Genomic DNA, 17,496 nt, shown 5'->3' with positions numbered 1-17,496 from the left:
CTTATGATTCAGTTTTCTTTATTTACTTATATATATTTTTTTAGGAAGCATCACCCATCACATAATTCAGATTGAACAACAATTGCAAGAATTAAAAACCAACTCATTCCTATATTTGGGGGCTAAATTAAGCACAAATGCAGTGAACCACCCCCTTCAACACAGCCTGGACAATGTGCAGTAAATCCATATCAAGGCATGTAAAATACTCCCACTGGAGTCTGGAATCCTCACTTCCTCTTAGCAAGTGACAACTTCCTGCAAAGGTCAGAGTGGCTCAGTGACCTTCAGGATATCCTGCCATTGTGAAAGTGGTTCACACTCTTTAGACCTTCCACACTCAGTCCGTCTGGAGCATTACCAAACAATCACATGAAACATGAAGAGTTATTCATTCATGATGATGCGGCACAAAACTTCAAAGTAAACCACAGTAGCCATTATAATGCATAAACGCTACATCGACCATTTAACTTAATGATCATCTTGCAGTAAAAATATGTTTCATGTTTTTGTATGAATTATTGTGATATCGGCTCCACTTGCAGATATAGCAAAACCAAAGTGCAGTGTTTCTAGTAAAGCGGAGGCACCCAGGTGTTCTAGGACCTCTCCAGTATTCCACATCAGGCTATGACTGACTGGACTGTGACCTCGATAACTAACTCTGTGGCTCGACTGCCAAACATTTACCTGCAGCCTGGAGACTGCAGTCATACTGTCCATCCAAATAGAGAAACAGGAAAACAGGGACAGAGGAGTGCATGAGAGAGAGTGACAGAAAAAGGCAGGGGGGGACTGTGTGTGTGTGTGTTTGTGTGTGAGTGTGTGTGCGTGCGTGCGGGTGTCTATGTGTGTGTGTACGTGCATGTGTGTGTGCACGTGCGCGTGCACGTGTGAGCGGATTTATCAGCTCAGTGCAGATGGATGGCAGAGTGTCTCTTGCAGCCAAATTATTCTGTATGTTAATGAGTTGTTATCTGCTGCGCTGCAGGAACAATACACTGACTCTCACACAGTGGGGATCCAGCCTGCTGGGTACAGATTACACTGCCTACACCACCATGGCAGTTATTTATATTTTCACACACAGTATATACCAACACACACACACACACATACACACACACACACACACACATAAATGGTTTATGTCTTTTGACCTGGAAAAATAGGACGGTGGAAAGCTGCTTTTCTCGTTCTCTACCCACAGGTGGCGATGTCACTCCTTTTTATGGTTTCTATTAAACGTATATGACTCAAGACCATCACCAGGAGAAGGGCTGACTTGTAATTTACTCATCATCCAAGTTATGGTACACACACAACAGAAATGATTTCCTTTATTTGGATTTTGATCAAACGTGGTCTTCTTGTGCATGGACATTCTATGGCCATACTATCCTATGTACAGAGAAAGGGTAAACAGCACAGGCAGTGCTGGTGCACAAATATCAATCAATCAATCAATCAATCAAATGTATTTATAAAGCCCTTTTTACATCAGCCGATGTCACAAAGTGCTGTACAGAAACCCAGCCTGAAACCCCAAACAGCAAGCAATGCAGATGTAGAAGCATTGTAGAAGCATGTGAGGCAACATAATCAGTTGGTCAGCAGACAGAAACAATTGAGTCTAAACCTGGCATGAGATGATTGATTAGATGTGATGGCTAGTATAACTGGTTTGTTAAACTTGTCACAGAGTCCCATCTACCTCTTCTTGCACCCTTTTAGTTTTTATGCTGGTGTTGTATTTTTTTTTTTTTTTATTTACATTTTTACAAATTACGTTTAGGCGCTTCTCATTCACAGAGCAATACTGGCAAGAGAAGAAACCTTGAGAAGAACAGATAATTGTAGATGAAGACAACCACTTGAAGAGATAATTTACAACAAATAAAAATGGTCAGGAAAGCGAGATTGGAGTTTGTTTACACCCGTTTGGGTAAATGTGTGCTGTCATTCTGCATGCAACGTCTATCAATAACACGATGAGCAAAGTCTACCTACGTCAAATTATTACCTCAGTGGGAATAATAGGCTATGTATCATGTGAAAGTCTTTGTCGCAACAAGCAGAGTGAAGTAAAAAACAAAAACAAAAAAATAACGGTCCCAGTTACCATTTATTTGGCACCGTATCGGTTTCTATTTTCACAAACGCAGAACATTTTTAAAAAATACATGGAGGATCACATTCATTATTTTAATTGCCCATGTCAGTAGGTGTAACAAAACAGCTATGCAGGAGACACAAATGTTTCAAACAATAACGCTGTTTTCTTTTTTATATTTCATTGTGTGAAATTCATAGTCACTTCTATATTTGTGTTGAGTGTTGGCAGTGCTGAACGTCCAATGCAACATGGAAACCCCCTGAACGAAGCATTTAAATAGAATTTTAGGAATATCCTTAAACCTACTACAAAAATATGCAGGGAAAATAATGGATCGTCAGGCGTTCATTGATTGCATTGATAGAAGTTACTGTTTTCTATTTTGTTTGCTAGTAATGATATGGGTCCTCTTTTCCTCTGATTAGCACGCCTGTTTAACGGAACTGTTTACATAGTTCCTGAAGCTTTTAAAATATAAAGTATTGGACACAGATTGTAAACAATGACCTGATTTTTTCATCTAATCCTCCAGTGACAGTTGTTTTCCAGTCAGTCACCCACTTCGCGGTTTAGGTGTTAATCCCAGTAAACATTGTAACTAAGTGTCAAATTTATTTTAAATAAAATAATATTGTATTGTGTTTGTCACAAGCGCCGAATACAAATGGTGTAGACTACACCGTGAAATGCTTGCTTATGAGCCCTTACCAATGATGCAGAGTAAAAAAATAATGTGTAACATAAAAGGAATAAAATACACAACAATTAAATTGTATTCAGGGATGACCAGATTCATGTGCAGGGTTATAAGGTGTTTGAGATAGATATGTACATAAATACATGATAAAGTGACTAGGAAACACAATAGATAATAATAGTAAGAATAAATAACAGAGTAGCCTTAGCATATGATGAGTTAAAAGTGTGTGTATATGTGTGTGTGTGTACGTAGTGTAAGTACAGTATGTGAATGTGTGTGGGTTTTGTGTGAGCGTGTCAGTGTAGTGTGTGTGTGAGTGTGTATATACAGTTGAAGTCGGAAGTTTACATACACCTTAGCTAAATACATTTAAACTCAGTTTTTCACAATTCCTGACATTTAATCCTCGTAAAAATTCCCTGTCTTAGGTCAGTTAGGATCACCACTTTATTTTAAGAATGTGAAATGTCAGAATAATAGTTGAGAGAATGATTTATTTCAGCTTTTATTTATTTCACCACATTCCCAGTGGGTCAGAAGTTTACATACACTAAATTAGTATTTGGTAGCATTGCTTTTAAATTGTTTAACTTGGGTCAACCGTTTCGTGTAGCCTTCCACAAGCATCCCACAATAAGTTGGGTGAATTTTGGCCCATTCCTCCTGACAGAGCTGGTGTAACTGAGTCAGGTTTGTAGGCCTCCATGCTCGCACACACGTTTTCAGTTCTGCCCAGGGCTCTGTGATGGCAACTCCAATACCTTGACTTTGTTGTCCTTAAGCCATTTTGCCACAACTTTGGAAGTATGCTTGGGGTCATTGTCCATTTGGAAGACCCATTTGCGACCAAGCTTTAACTTCCTGACTGATGTCTTGAGATGTTGCTTCAATATATCCACATAATTTTCCTCCTCATGATGCCATCTATTTTGTGAAGTGCACCAGTCCCTCCTGCAGCAAAGCATCCCCAAAACATGATGCTGCCACCTCCGTGCTTCACGGTTGGGATGGTGTTCTGCGGCTTGCAAGCGTCTCCCCTTTTTCCTCTAAACCTAACGATGGTCATTATGGCAAAACAGTTCTATTTTTGTTTCATCAGACCAGAGGACATTTCTCCAAAAAGTACGATCTTTGTCCCCATGTGCAGTTGCAAACAGTAGTCTGGCTTTTTTATGGCGGTTTTGGAGCAGTGGCTTCTTCCTTGCTGAGCGGCCTTTCAGGTTATGTCGATATAGGACTCGTTTTACTGTGGATAGAGATACTCTTTTACCTGTTTCCTCCAGCATCTTCACAAGGTCCTTTGCTGTTGTTCTGGGATTGATTTGCACAAAATAGTACATGACATATTAAATATATTACGCTATTGTTATCCTATAGAAACATAATGGAATATTGTACATCATATTAGCATCAACATACATCGTTTCATTCAATTTCACATAATAATTTAATATTTCATTTTTGTTACATGTAATCTTTTGGTTCAACCTTAATATATAATGAGCATCATCAACGGGGGGAACATATTAGGTGTACGCTAATAAGCTGTAAAAAAATATTTTCAATTTATAAGACTTGTTCATAAAGGAAAATGGTGTTCATAAGAAGGGCCTGAGATCAAAGTCAATATTCAGACCACTAGGGGTCAATGATTTTAGATAGGATATCCAGTAAGCCTCGCTTTGTAGTAGTAGGATCTCGATGTTACCTCCTGTCCTTGGTAGAGCAACATGCACAATGCCTGTGTATTTGAGGGAGGAGATGGGATGGTTAGCTTCAACAAAGTGAGCTGCTACTGGATAGTCAATGTTCTTACACCTGATTGAGCTGCGGTGTTCAGCTATGCGTTGTTTTAATTGTCTTTTCGTTTGTCCTACATAGGCTTTTCCACATGAACAGGTGATGAAATAGATTACTCCCTTGGTCTTGCATGAGATGATACCCCTAACAGGGATCTTTCGACCTGTATGTGGGTGTCTGAAGAAATACTTTTTTATAGTGCTATTGCACTGTGCGCATGAGTCACATTTGTAGTTCCCATTTGGGATAGGTGTCAAGAGTGTCTGAGTAGGCTCAGGGGGCTCAGGGGGCTCAGGGGGCAGGTCAGATCTCACTAAACTATCTCCAATATTGCGACCACGCTTATAGACCACCAGTGGGGGTTCCTTGAAGAGGTGTGCGATTTTTTTGTCTGATTGCAGAATATGCCAGTGCTTTTTCAGGATTGCGTTCATTTTCTCCGAACCCTTGGTGTATTTAGTGCAAACGATGGTTGCGTTGTTTTTCTTCTTTGGTTGAGTTTTTAGTAATTCCGCTCTTGGTTTTTGAGATATTTTCATCATTGCAGCATCAAGAGTTTTGTCCTTGTAGTCTCTCATTTTGAATTTATCTGTCATTATTTTAGCATTGCTGTCAAAATCTGTCTGGTGGCCACAGATCCGTTTAACCCTGCATAACAGGCTATATGGTAGACCATTCTTGAGGGGAAGGGGATGCATACTATCCGCACATAGCAAGGTATTGCGATCTGTGGGCTTTGTGTATAAGTCTGTGTGTAATGCATCATTCTCTTTGATGATCCATAAGTCCAGGTAGTTTATTTTTCTCTCATCAGTCTGCATGGTGAATTTGAGGTATTCAGAGCTCTCGTTTAGTAGAGTTTGGAATTCATTTAGTTCCTGCTGACTTCCTTCCCAGAGCACAAAGGCATCATCTATGTATCTCCTCCATGGGAGGATTTTAGAAAGTAAGGGGTGTCTCTCTGTTTTAAAAAGGAATGCTTCTTCAAATTGTCCCACATGCAGGTTTGCATAGTTGTGGGAAAAAGGGGAGCCCATGGCTACACCCCGAATTTGAATGAAAAAGTCTGACTCAAAGACAAAGTAGTTATGGGATAATACCAGTTCAGTAAGTTGTAAGATGTAATCATTTGATGGAGCAAGGGTAGAGGCTCTCTGCTGAAGGAAGTGTTGTAGCACCTGCAAGCCTCCAGTGTGTGGGATGTTAGTGTACAAACTCTCCACATTAAAAGTGGCCAGCAGAGTGCCCTCTGGTATCCTTCCTAAGCTCTCTATCAATGAGATCACGTGACTAGTGTCTTTGACATAAGATGGGAGATTCTCAACCATCCGTTTAATGTGGTAATCCACAAATGTACAAATATTGGATGGCACAGAGTCGATTGCTGCTACAATGTGTCTACCTGGAGGAGGAGACACTTGTTTGTGTAATTTAGCGGCTGTATAGAAAGTTGGTATCTTGGGAAATTTCACACATAGAAATTCAACTTCTGTTTTAGTGATTTGTCCTGATTCCAAACAGCTTTCCACTGTGGATGAGATATGCTGGAATTCCAGGGTAGGGTCACAATTCAGTTTGCGATAGAAGTCACCTTTAGATAGTTGTCGGCGACATTCATTCACATAGTCACATTTGTTTTGTATACAAATTCCTCCTCCTTTGTCACATTTTTTAATGATAATCGAAGGATCTGACTTTAAACCCTTAAGAGCCATTCTCTCGTCGCTACTCGGATTACAGTAGGATTTGTGTTTCTGTTTGTCTTTCAGTACGTCACCTACATAATTTTAAACAATCCTACAGAAAGATTCTATGGACGCATTGTGTTTGGGGGGAGGTACAAATGAACTTTTTGCTCTAAATGTGGTTCTCTCAGAGTTCTCAGGTACCTCAACTGGGTTAAAGGCTCCATCTCCTCCTTGACTCACGGTTGGACAGGTAAGTCTACGGACAGGTAAGTCTATTGATTAGCGTGGTAGACCTATGTATACATCTCACCGAGGATGACATTTCAAGTGGAGTCATGTAAATTTCACTCTTATCAAAGAACTCACGCAATCTCAGATTACAGAAAAACTTGAATAGATCTATCTGGACATCAAAGTCATTAATGTATGCAGTGGGTACAAATGTTAACCCCTTATTCAGAACACTGAGGTGAGCGGATGTCAGGGTCTTACTTGATAAGTTGAAGACATCTAGCTCCTGTTGGACTGGGGGCCCGTCCTGGGTCTCAATTGATAGGTGTCGCGGGATGGTAGTGGATTTCTTCTTCCCCCGACGTATGCGTCGAACCCTCTTACGTGCTGGGGGTGTTGGCCTCGACGTTGTCCCCGGTGTCCCCGCCCTCTGTTGTAGAAAAAGCGCTCACCGTTGGTAGAGGAGCCAGAGTTAGCGTTGTCTGTCGATAGTTGGTCTGACAGAGGCACACGACGTCTGTCATCGGCTTGTCTCTTCCGTTTTTTTGGTTTCTTGTGCTCAGAGTCTCGGCAGAGATATATTAGTCCGTTGTTCTTATCTTCCAAATCGCTTTATACTTCTTGATTTTCCTCTCCTTCAGTTCGGTTGTAATCTTAGTCTGAAGGTCAGCGTTACTCATAATGAGATCATCCAGTTTAATAGGGTCATTAAACTCGTCTCGTAGTCTACGAGTCGTAGAGCTTTCTGTGAATTTCCAACTGAGGTTGCGATCTCGGTAATATCCTTTTTAAGTTGTTCAATGATCAGTCATCAGGTCTATTGAACATTTATTTAGTGTAGCACACCATCGTTCAAAAAACATTGAGCCCCAGTGGTCTGAATATTGACTTTGATCTCAGGCCCTTCTTATGAACACCATTTTCCTTCATGAACAAGTCTTATAAATAGAACAATTATTTTTAGAGCTTATTAGCGTACACCTAATATGTTCCCCCTGTTGATGTTCATTATATATTAAGGTTGAACCAAAAGATTACATGTAACAAAAATGAAATATGAAATTATTATGTGAAATTGAATGAAAGAATGTATGTTGATGCTAATATGATGTACAATATTCCATAACAATAGCGATAACAATAGCGTAATATATTTAATATGCCATGTACTATTTTTTAACAGTTTCACTAATTCATTTGAATTAACCTAATCATTATGACACACCCCTCACTACTGTCATTGGTTACACTAATTGCACTGTGTGTCTACATAACCTGGTTCAAGTATTCATGACATCACCCTGAGGAAGGCACAGTGATGCTGAAACATTGGTAAATACCCATTAAATTGCTGGGAGAATATACATGGAGTGTATATTTTGATAGTTTGATAGTTTGTAGGTTATTCGCCGTTAGTAAGCACCTCCACACAAACTATTATTCTGGGTGTGCGCCAGCTCATGTTTTTTAATCTAAATTCCCAACCTGGCCACATTCCATCATGGCCACCTAATCATCCCCCTCATTCCTAATTGGCATATATCACTCCTCTCCACCTGGTAGCTGATGTGTGGTGGGAGTTCTGGTACAAAAATGGTCGCCGTGCATCACTGAGGTGGGTGCTACATATTGATGGTGGATGAGGTGAGTACGTAAAGTGCTTTTAGTACCTCAGTTAGTAGAAAAGTGCTATATAAATTCAATCAATTATTATGAATTATTATTTGTATACGATCACATATGTCTCTCTTTTATACATGGGAATACTTCGGAACAGATTTCTAAAATTAAAATAGCTGATTTCCTGGTGTTTTTAGTCTTGTATGCCTAACAATTAAAATAAAAACATATATATCTACTCTTTTTTTTGTTGCTCAGAAACCTTAGATTGCCAAATAAAACCACATTTGCCCATGGGCCATCAGTTGGGGAATCCTGGTGTAGTGTGTATAGAGTCAGTGCAAGAAAGGGTCAATGCAGATAATCCGTGTAACCATTTACACAACTATTTAGCAGTCTTATGGCTATTTAGCAGTCTTATGGCTTGGGGGTAGAAGCTGTCTTGGAGCCTGTTGGTCTGAAAGCCGATGCTCCGGTATCGTTTGCAGACGGAAGCAGAGTGAACAGTCTATGGCTTGGGTGGCTGAAGTCTTTGGACATTTCTTGGGCCTTTCTCTGACACCGCCTGATATAGAGGTCTTGGATGGCAGGGAGCATGGCCCCAGAGATATACTGGGCCATCCGCACCACCCTCTGTAGTGCTTTGCTGTTGAGAGTGGTGCATTTGCCATAACAAGTGGTGATGCAGCCAGTCAAGATGCTCTTGATGGTGCAGTTGTAAAACTTTTTGAGGATCTGAGGGCTCATGCCAAATCTTTTCAGCATCCTGATATGGAAGATGCGCTTTCATGCCCTCTTCACAACTGTGCAAGTGTGTGTTGACCATGTTAAGTCCTTAGTGATGTGGTCGCCAAGGAACTTGAAGCTCTCGACCCGCTCCACTACAGCCCTGTCGATGTGGATTGGGGCCTGCTCTCCCCTCTTTCTCCTATAGTCCACGATCAGCTCCTTGGTTTTACTGACATCGAGGCAGAGGTTGTTGTCCTGCCACAACATTGCCAAGTCTCTGACCTCCTCCCTGTGGGCAGTCTCATCGCTGTCTGTGATCAGGCCTACCATTGTTGTGTCGTCAGCAAACTTGATAATGGTGTTGGAGTCATGCGTGGCCAGCCAGTAATGGGTGAACAGGGAGTACAGAAGAGGACTAAGCATGCACTCCTGAGGTGCCCCCGTGTTGAAGGTCAGCGTGGCAGAGGTGTTGATGCGTTGATGTCTACCCTCACCACCTGGGGCCGGCCCGTCAGGAAGTCCAGGATCCAGTTGCAGAGGGAGGTGTTCCGGGTCCCAGGGTCCCGAGTTTAGTGATGAGCTTGAAGAGGACTATGGTGTTGAATGTTGAGTATTTGAATATAATGCCACCGGAGGGGAGGGCTCCCAACCAAGTGTTTTATTTTGTGTTTTTTTTGCATTGTTTATAACTTATTTTGTACATAATGTTGCTGCTACCATCTCATGTGACCAAAAAGAGCTTCTGGATATCAGAACAGCGATTACTCACCTCTAACTGGATGAAGATGTATTTTTTGAATGAGTACGACACCAATGATATACTGCTTCCCTGAGGCCAAGCCCATATCCCCATGATTCACGTGAAGAAAAGATGGAAATACAGGGGGTTAAGATCGGGGGGCCTTGTGAGAATTCACGGCGAGTGGGTAACCTATCTCTACCATCCGTTCTATTGGCTAACGTGCAATCACTGGAGAATAACCTGGATGATCTCCGTTCGAGACAATCCTACCAGCGGGACATTAAAAACTGTAATATCTTATGTTTCACCAAGTCGTGGCTGAACGACGACACGAATAATATACAGTTGGCTGGGTTTTCCATGCATCGGCAGGACAGAACAGCTACGTCTGGTAAGACGAGGGGTGGGGATGTGTGTATATTTGTAAACAACAGCTGGGTCACGAAATTTAAGGAAGTCTCGAGGTATTGCTCTCCTGAGGTAGAGTACCTCATGATAAGCTGTAGACCACACTATCTACCAAGTGAGTTTTCATCTTCTTTTTTTGGTAGCCGTCTATTTACCACAACAAACCAATGCTGGCACTAAGACAGCACTCAACGAGCTGTATAAGGCCATAAGCAGACAAGAAAATGCTCATCCAGAAGCGGCTCTCCTGGCCGGGGACTTTAATGCAGATGATGTGGATGCTACACTACAGGACTGTTTTGCTAGCACAGACTGGAATATGTTCCGGAACTCATCCATTGGCATTGAGGAGTATACCACCTCAGTCACCGGCTTCATCAATAAGTGCATCGACGACGTTGTCCCCACATTGACCATACGTACATATCCCAACCAGAAGCCATGGATTACAGGCAACATACGCACCGAGCAAAAGGCTAGAGCTGAGGCTTTCAAGGAGTGGGACACTAATCCAGGTGCTTATAAGAAATCGTGCTATGCCATCAGACGAACCATCAAACAGGCAAACTCTCAACCTGCTCATCTAACCTGCTTCAGTTTGTCACCACCCTCATCAACAAGTCCCTGCTGCCCAGGGAGGTACCTTACTGAGGAAACTCAACTTTGGCCATGACATCCTATTCAACTACAGGCCCATCTCCAACCTCCCCTTCCTATCAAAAGTACAGGAGAAGGTAGTTGCAAACCACCTTCAATCAACTGTACAAAGTGTTCCAGTCTGGTTTCCGGCCCTTGCACAGCACTGAAACAGCTCTGGTGAAAGTTACCAGCAACCTACTGATAGCTTGAGATTTTAGATCACCTTGCCTCCTCCTCTTAAATCTCAGTGCTGCCTTTGACATCGTTGACCACAGCATCCTCTTGCCGTGTCTCAGAGAGCACACTGCAGTGCTCCTCCTACCTCTCCAACAGGAAGCTATACATCACCATTGGAGAGTCCAGGTCGGAGGAGTCTACAGTCACATGCGGTGTCCCACAGGGGTCAGTGCTGTGACCTATTCTACATGCTCCCTCTCGGCCAAATCCTCAGAGACTATAACTATAACTTCCACCGCTACGCTGACGATGCCCAGGTATATATTAACACCAAACTGGACACCATCTCAGCCTTATCAAAACTTGGCAGCTGCCTAGATGACATCAGGGCATAGATGAAAGAGAACTTCCTCCAACAGCAGCAAGACTGAGGCTATGCTTATTGGGACACCCAAGTTGGTCACCAGTGGTAGAAACATCTGCCCTACAATTGACGGTCAAGCCATCCATATGTCCTCTGTCATCTCCAACATGTGAGTCAGCTCAAACTATCGCCTTCATCTTCTCTCGGATCAACTACGGCAATGCTCTGTTTGGGGGCCTTCCAGCCAAATCATTTCAGAGGCTACAACTTCTCCAGAATAGTGCTGTTAGAGTCCTAACCAGGACCAAAACGTTATCCCACATCACTCCCTTTTTTGCTGAACTCCACTAGCTACTGGCCAACTGTAGGATTGACTTTAAAATCCTCCACCTCGTGTTTAAAGTCTTGAATGGATTGATTCCCACCTAAAACAGCGACCTAATTTTTATCGAAGAGCCACCTTGCACTCTCCGCTCCAGCAACTCACCACTGCTTCAAGTCCCGAAGACACGTCTCCTTACTATTGGGGACTGGGCATTCTACTGCCTTCCCCCTCGACCTATGGATTGCTCTCCCTGACCATCTGAGACCACTCCATCAATCAGAACTTTTAAAATGAGCCTTAAAACACATTTCTACAGACTGTCTTTCTTATAGACCTAATCTGGAAAGTCATTTTAGCACCTAGCCTACTATTGCTTTTTCCTGCCTTGATACTAAATGTATGATGTTTTTATAGTTTTTGCTGTTATTTATTTTTTCATTATTTTTGCCTATGTAGAGCTTTGAGATGACACTGTAATTAAAAGCGCTATAGAAATTAAATGTATTATTATTATTTCAGCTTAAATATTCAAAACAAAAATACTTGAAATAGAAATTAAGTTATTCTGAATTATTTTATTCCATGCTTTTCTGTTTAGCTTTTTTTTAATGCCTTTTAAAATAATTAATCTCATAAACAAATAGTCTGCTTTCCCTCCATCCAACTCCAAGAAGATGACATCATGTAGTTATAGGGATGTCATAGACTGGTCATAGATTCTACGTTGCATCGTGCCCAAGAACAGCCCTTAGCCGTGGTATATTGGCCATATATCACATCCCCTCGTGCCTTATTGTTTAAGTAATAACAGAGTATAAACCTGCTTTATTTAGATTTCTAATTCTATTTGGCTATTGGTGCTTGGATAGTGTAACACAAATATGTATAGCATGTGTGTGTGTTTGTGCTGTTGATATTCCTTTTCATGAATATCAACATTATTTTCATGTATTTAAACATGATTTTTTACATGATACTGTACAATCAATACAATCCTCATTCAGCCCTCCTCTTCAAACTGTGATATCCCAGCGCCCTCTAGTGGGAGAAATAAAATGTAAATTTCAGTCAGACATATTTTGGTGGTGACCATATACGAGTACATTAGTTGGCTTTAATACATAATGCATTCATATATCAACCACCATCCCTCCCAGACCTTGGAGCTGTATTTCTATGACACAACAATGATGAAGGCTCATTACTGTAAGGAGCACATTCAAGTAGTGATGGGTGAAACTGTCCCTAATCAGAGCTGGGAGTGGGCAGTTGACAAAACTAAGGGCTCTATTCAATCAGATCCGCATTGCCCGACATCCGCATAACGGTTGTTTTGGCAGTGTTGGAGGTGGAACTGCGTTAGAGCTGTCAAATCCACAAGTAGCTCCTGATATTATACCTAAAGTGGACATTGCCATTGGCTGCATGGAGACGCATTAGGAGAAATTCCATGCAGCCTTGTTTACAAGTTCAAACACTGGAATGTGAGATGTAGTCTACACCTCGATTAGGCTAATAGAAATCCTCATTTATTTTGTTTTATGATTTTGCGACATTATTTATGTATAGACTACACTTTCTCACTCTGAACTTCTAATGCGAGTTGGGCAGGTGTGGCTCTGTGACAATTATTAAGAGCAGCTGCTCACCAACTTGACAGCTCCAACACAGCTACATGTCCGACACCGCCAAAACATTAGCTATGCGGGTGTTGGCTATCGCCAGTTAACGCTTGATCTCATTGAATCTAAGGCTAAGATCAGTGAAGTCTAGATATGTTCAAATCTATATACTCACACAATATTCATGTCAAGCATTAGCAGTGTTTTATTGCATTGTCAGAACGCGTACAGCCTTTCCCATCCAAATACAGCAAGCATTTGGTCAGATTGTTTTGATAGCAATACACAGAAACATAGGTAGTAGCAGTAGCAATAGCAATATTGACAGAGATGATTTAGCAGAGTAGTGCAAAGAGTTTGGAGGGGATGCAGAGTTGTCAGGTAAAGGTCATGCAGAGGTCACGCCGGGTTCACAGGCGAGGTCGTAGGTCAGGCCTTGGGGTCAGCGTAGAGCAGGAAGCCAGTGAAGGTGCTGTCGTCTTCGCTGCTGGAGTAGACTCCGTTCCAGTCCCTCAGCGTCTCCAGCCATACCTGGTCCCCTGATGCCAGACGCAGCAGAGCCAGATTGGACGCCTGGTCGATGTCCTGACCGTACAAGGAGTCACGCGTCCGCAGCTTCTTCACGCCGTTAATCACCAGTGCGGCACGCAGGGGCCGATTGCGCACGGTGATGTGGTAGGAGAACACATAGACTCCGGGGTGGGTGCAATTGAACTTGCTGAGCATTGGGTCCCAGTGTTCCTCTTCATTGTAGAGGACTTTGTCGAACTTGACGGGAAGGCCTGGAGGGGGGAAGGACTTGCTGGGGAAGAGGCCCACGCTGAAGGCAGAGCGTATCTGCTCTGCGGTCTCCCCCTGGGGGCCCTTGGGACCCCGCACACCTCGTGGGCCCTTGGGGCCTTTCTCTCCTTTCGGCCCAGGCATGCCCCTCAAGCCTGGGGGACCCGGAGGCCCCCGCCCCCCTGCCTCTCCTTTCCCTCCCGGGGAGCCTAGCTGACCCCTCAGACCTACAGGTCCTGGTAGACCATTGGTTCCATTTACTCCCGGGGGTCCCAGCAACCCCCTCGGCCCAGGGGGGCCAGGTAAGCCCGCCTCCCCTTTCTCTCCCTTCTCGCCAGTTGGACACTCCCCCATCTCTCCCTTTTGGCCATTCTGTCCCATTGGGCCAGTCAACCCGGAGGGACCTGCAGGGCCTATTCTACCCAGGTCACCTTTCTCGCCCTGGGTCCCATTCCGCCCAGGCTTTCCGCTTTCTCCCAGGTCTCCTTTCAAGCCAGGGAGGCCTGTTTCTCCTTTTTCTCCTTTGGGGCCCAAGTCACCTGTGAGAAGGAAATTAGTCACTTACTGTTGCAAGAAAGTCTTTGATAGTGAAATAACAGTTGACATTCAGTCCAATAAGATAAATGTTCTCCCCTAATAGAGTGTGGTCTTCTAGCAATAGCATTATACTAGGGCTACTCTACTCTGATGACATCTAAGGAACATTGTATACCTTTCTGCCCCTGTTTCCCAAGTATCCCTGGAGCTCCAGACATCCCCGTGTCTCCTTGATCACCTATCAAATAGAAAGAGAGAAGGATTGGTGTCTTAAACGTGTGGGTATAGATATCAGTCCCCAGCATTAATGCTCCATTTTAGATCAAAGTTACAGATTTGTTGAAATCAGCACCAGAAAGCGACGTATTCAAGAATGAGATAACAGATAGCATAGTAGCTAACACTTTGGGCAATAAATGTAAAAACCAAGATTACATTCTTTAAACACCTACACCAGTAGAAATCCACTTTTTTTGAGCTGAAAGACGATGGCCAGAGCTTACCCATGATGTTGAACAACGATTTAAGTCAATAAGTCATCCTTTCTTTTAGTCAAAATATTATATATTTGGGCTTGAAGTGACAAATCTGAACTGCCCACTTTGTGAAAATCCATGGAAATGTGGTGTCTTTTACTATGATGTGAAATACAATTTATTTTCTGTCTACGTTTTAATTCAGGGCTGGGTTTTGTTTTAATGTTACCACCCACCAGCATGGAATTGTTTATGAATCAGAAACAGATTCAAAGTTATTCCTTTTTGTGACTGAGATGATCGAAAAAGCCTTCTGTCCCCTTGGCCGCCTGAACCATGGCGCAATAAACGTATGTTTTTGCACCTCCACATTCTTAACCAGAAAGTTATCATAATCATAATCATAATTTTTCAATTTGTCACTTATTTTTAAGCTAGTCTGTATAAAAAAATAACATATATACACTACCATTCAAAAGTTTGGGGTCACTTCAAAATGTCCTTGTTTTTGAAAGAAAATCTCATTTTTGGTCCATAAAAATAACATCAAATTGATCAGAAATACAGTGCAGACATCGTTTATGTTGTAAATGACTACTGTAGCTGGAAACGGCAGATTTTTTATGGAATATCTACATAGGCGTACAGAGGCCGATTATCAGCAACCATCACTCCTGTGTTCCAATGGCACGTTTATCATTTTTAAAGACAAATTGATCATTAGAAAACCATTTTGCAATTATGTTAACACTGCTGAAAATTGTTTGTTCTGATTAAAGAAGCAAAAAAACTGTCCTTCTTTAGACTAGTTGAGTATCTGGAGCATCAGCATTTGTGGGTTCGATTACAGGCTCAAAATAGCCAGAAACAAATAACTTTATTCTGAAACTTGTCAGTCTATTCTTGTTCTGAAAAATGAAGGCTATTCCATGCGAGAAATTGCCAAGAAACGGAAGATCTCATACAACGCTGTGTACTACTCCTTTCACAGAACAGCGCAAACTGGTTCTAACCAGAATAGAAAGAGGAGTGGGAGGCCCCGGTGCACAACTGAGCAGCAGGACAAGTACATTAGAGTGTCTAGTTTGAGAAACAGATGGCTCACAAGTCCTCAACTGGCAGATTCATTAAACAGTACCCTCAAAACACCAGTCTCAACGTCAACAGTGAAGAGGCGACTCAAGAATGCTGGCCTTCTAGGCAGAGTTGCAAAGAAAAAGCTATATCTCAGACTGGCCAATAAAAAGAAAAGAGTAAGATAGGCAAAAGAACACCGACACTGGACAGGGGAACTCTGCCAACCCAATTTGTGAATATGTATTAATAGCCTTCGTCATTCTTCAGAGGTGAAACCAAAATGGGCATTTCCTCTCTAGGTCAGGAAATGACGTCGAAATAGTAGAGGGGGGGTCCTTTAAAAGTTGTATTTAAGAGTTGGCAAGCTAACCTTTATCTCCTTCAAGTCCAGTAGCTCCAGGCATACCATCCAGTCCAGGAGGTCCCATGAGTCCCACATCACCTTTCTCTCCAGGTACACCTGAAAGAAGACAGAAGGAAGTAGGGGAAGAGCAGAGGTAGGGGAGTTGGGGATATGAGGAGCTATTTAGGAGTACACACACAAAATACTGTATGCAAGCACACCAAACACAAACTACGAGTCATGGTCACTATCCAGTACAGTCACGATCCCTATGTATACTTTTAGTCACTCTGTACTAAAATCGACACAATTTATATTCTTTAGTCTACCTGGAAGTCCCCTCTCCGCTCCAGGCCCTGGGGGCCCCCTCTCCCCTGGGGGCCCCATGGGGCCCTTTTCCGGCGGGCAGCACTCGCAGATGTTTAAGTAGCAGTGGCTGTAGTCCAGGGTATAGTTTCCCATGCCGGCCCCAGGGAGAGCCATGGAGTCTGTGTGGAACTCTGTGGGGTAGGCGTCGCCTGCGTAGGTGGTGCTGTCAGTGGGCGACAGGGAGTAGGCGTCCGTCATGGGATCCTCTGTGGTCTCGTCGGTGCCCAGGCTACTGGAGGGGGCCATGGTGGTGGTGGTCTGCCTGAAGCCCAGACGGGCCGGCTGGTCGCCACCTCCTCCCCCTCCACCACCTCCTCCGGTACCACTACCGCGAGGGGGCTTCTTGGTATTCTGAGGCTTTGGTCTGCGGGTTGTTCTGGTTGCGGATGACTGGTTCGACATCAAGACTACCGCCAGCAGGGTTGTGAGAATGGCGAGCAAACGAAGAGAGAGCATGTCAGCGGCTTTTGGTGTGCATTGATCTGAGAAGTGGAGAGAGAAAATAAACATAGATGAAGATAGTAAATCACATTTAGTAACAAGTAGCTATCAACTCATGACCAATTCTGAGGACTGACCTTATCAAAAAAGTTACCTCGCATAAAAAGTGACCTCAAATGAAGCACTCTGTGCTTACCTTTAAATTAAATGGTTTGCTGTTCATTCCATTCCCTGCATTTGGTGGATTCAACAACAAACCTTTTCCCTTTTATTGTGTCTGCTAGCCTTTTGCCTCCGTAGCTTGACCAA

General features: G+C 42.9%; 1 protein-coding gene across 1 annotated transcript; it reads right to left on the bottom strand.

Annotated features, from left to right (window-relative positions):
• Positions 1–13,353: 13,353 nt before the first annotated feature.
• Positions 13,354–17,496, bottom strand: otol1a (otolin 1a). The gene is made up of 5 exons (XM_023977843.1): positions 17,384–17,496; positions 16,707–17,228; positions 16,405–16,494; positions 14,657–14,719; positions 13,354–14,483 (listed from the first exon to the last, which is right to left on the bottom strand). The coding sequence occupies exons 2-5, from the start codon at positions 17,200–17,202 to the stop codon at positions 13,594–13,596; spliced, it is 1,539 nt and encodes a 512-aa protein (XP_023833611.1). The 5' UTR covers positions 17,203–17,228; positions 17,384–17,496; the 3' UTR covers positions 13,354–13,593.

This window comes from Salvelinus sp. IW2-2015, linkage group LG32 (assembly GCF_002910315.2).
Source record: "Salvelinus sp. IW2-2015 linkage group LG32, ASM291031v2, whole genome shotgun sequence".
Lineage (NCBI taxonomy): Eukaryota > Metazoa > Chordata > Actinopteri > Salmoniformes > Salmonidae > Salvelinus > Salvelinus sp. IW2-2015.
Note: the sequence above shows the minus strand (reverse complement) of the source record. Positions and strands in the feature narration are given on the sequence as shown.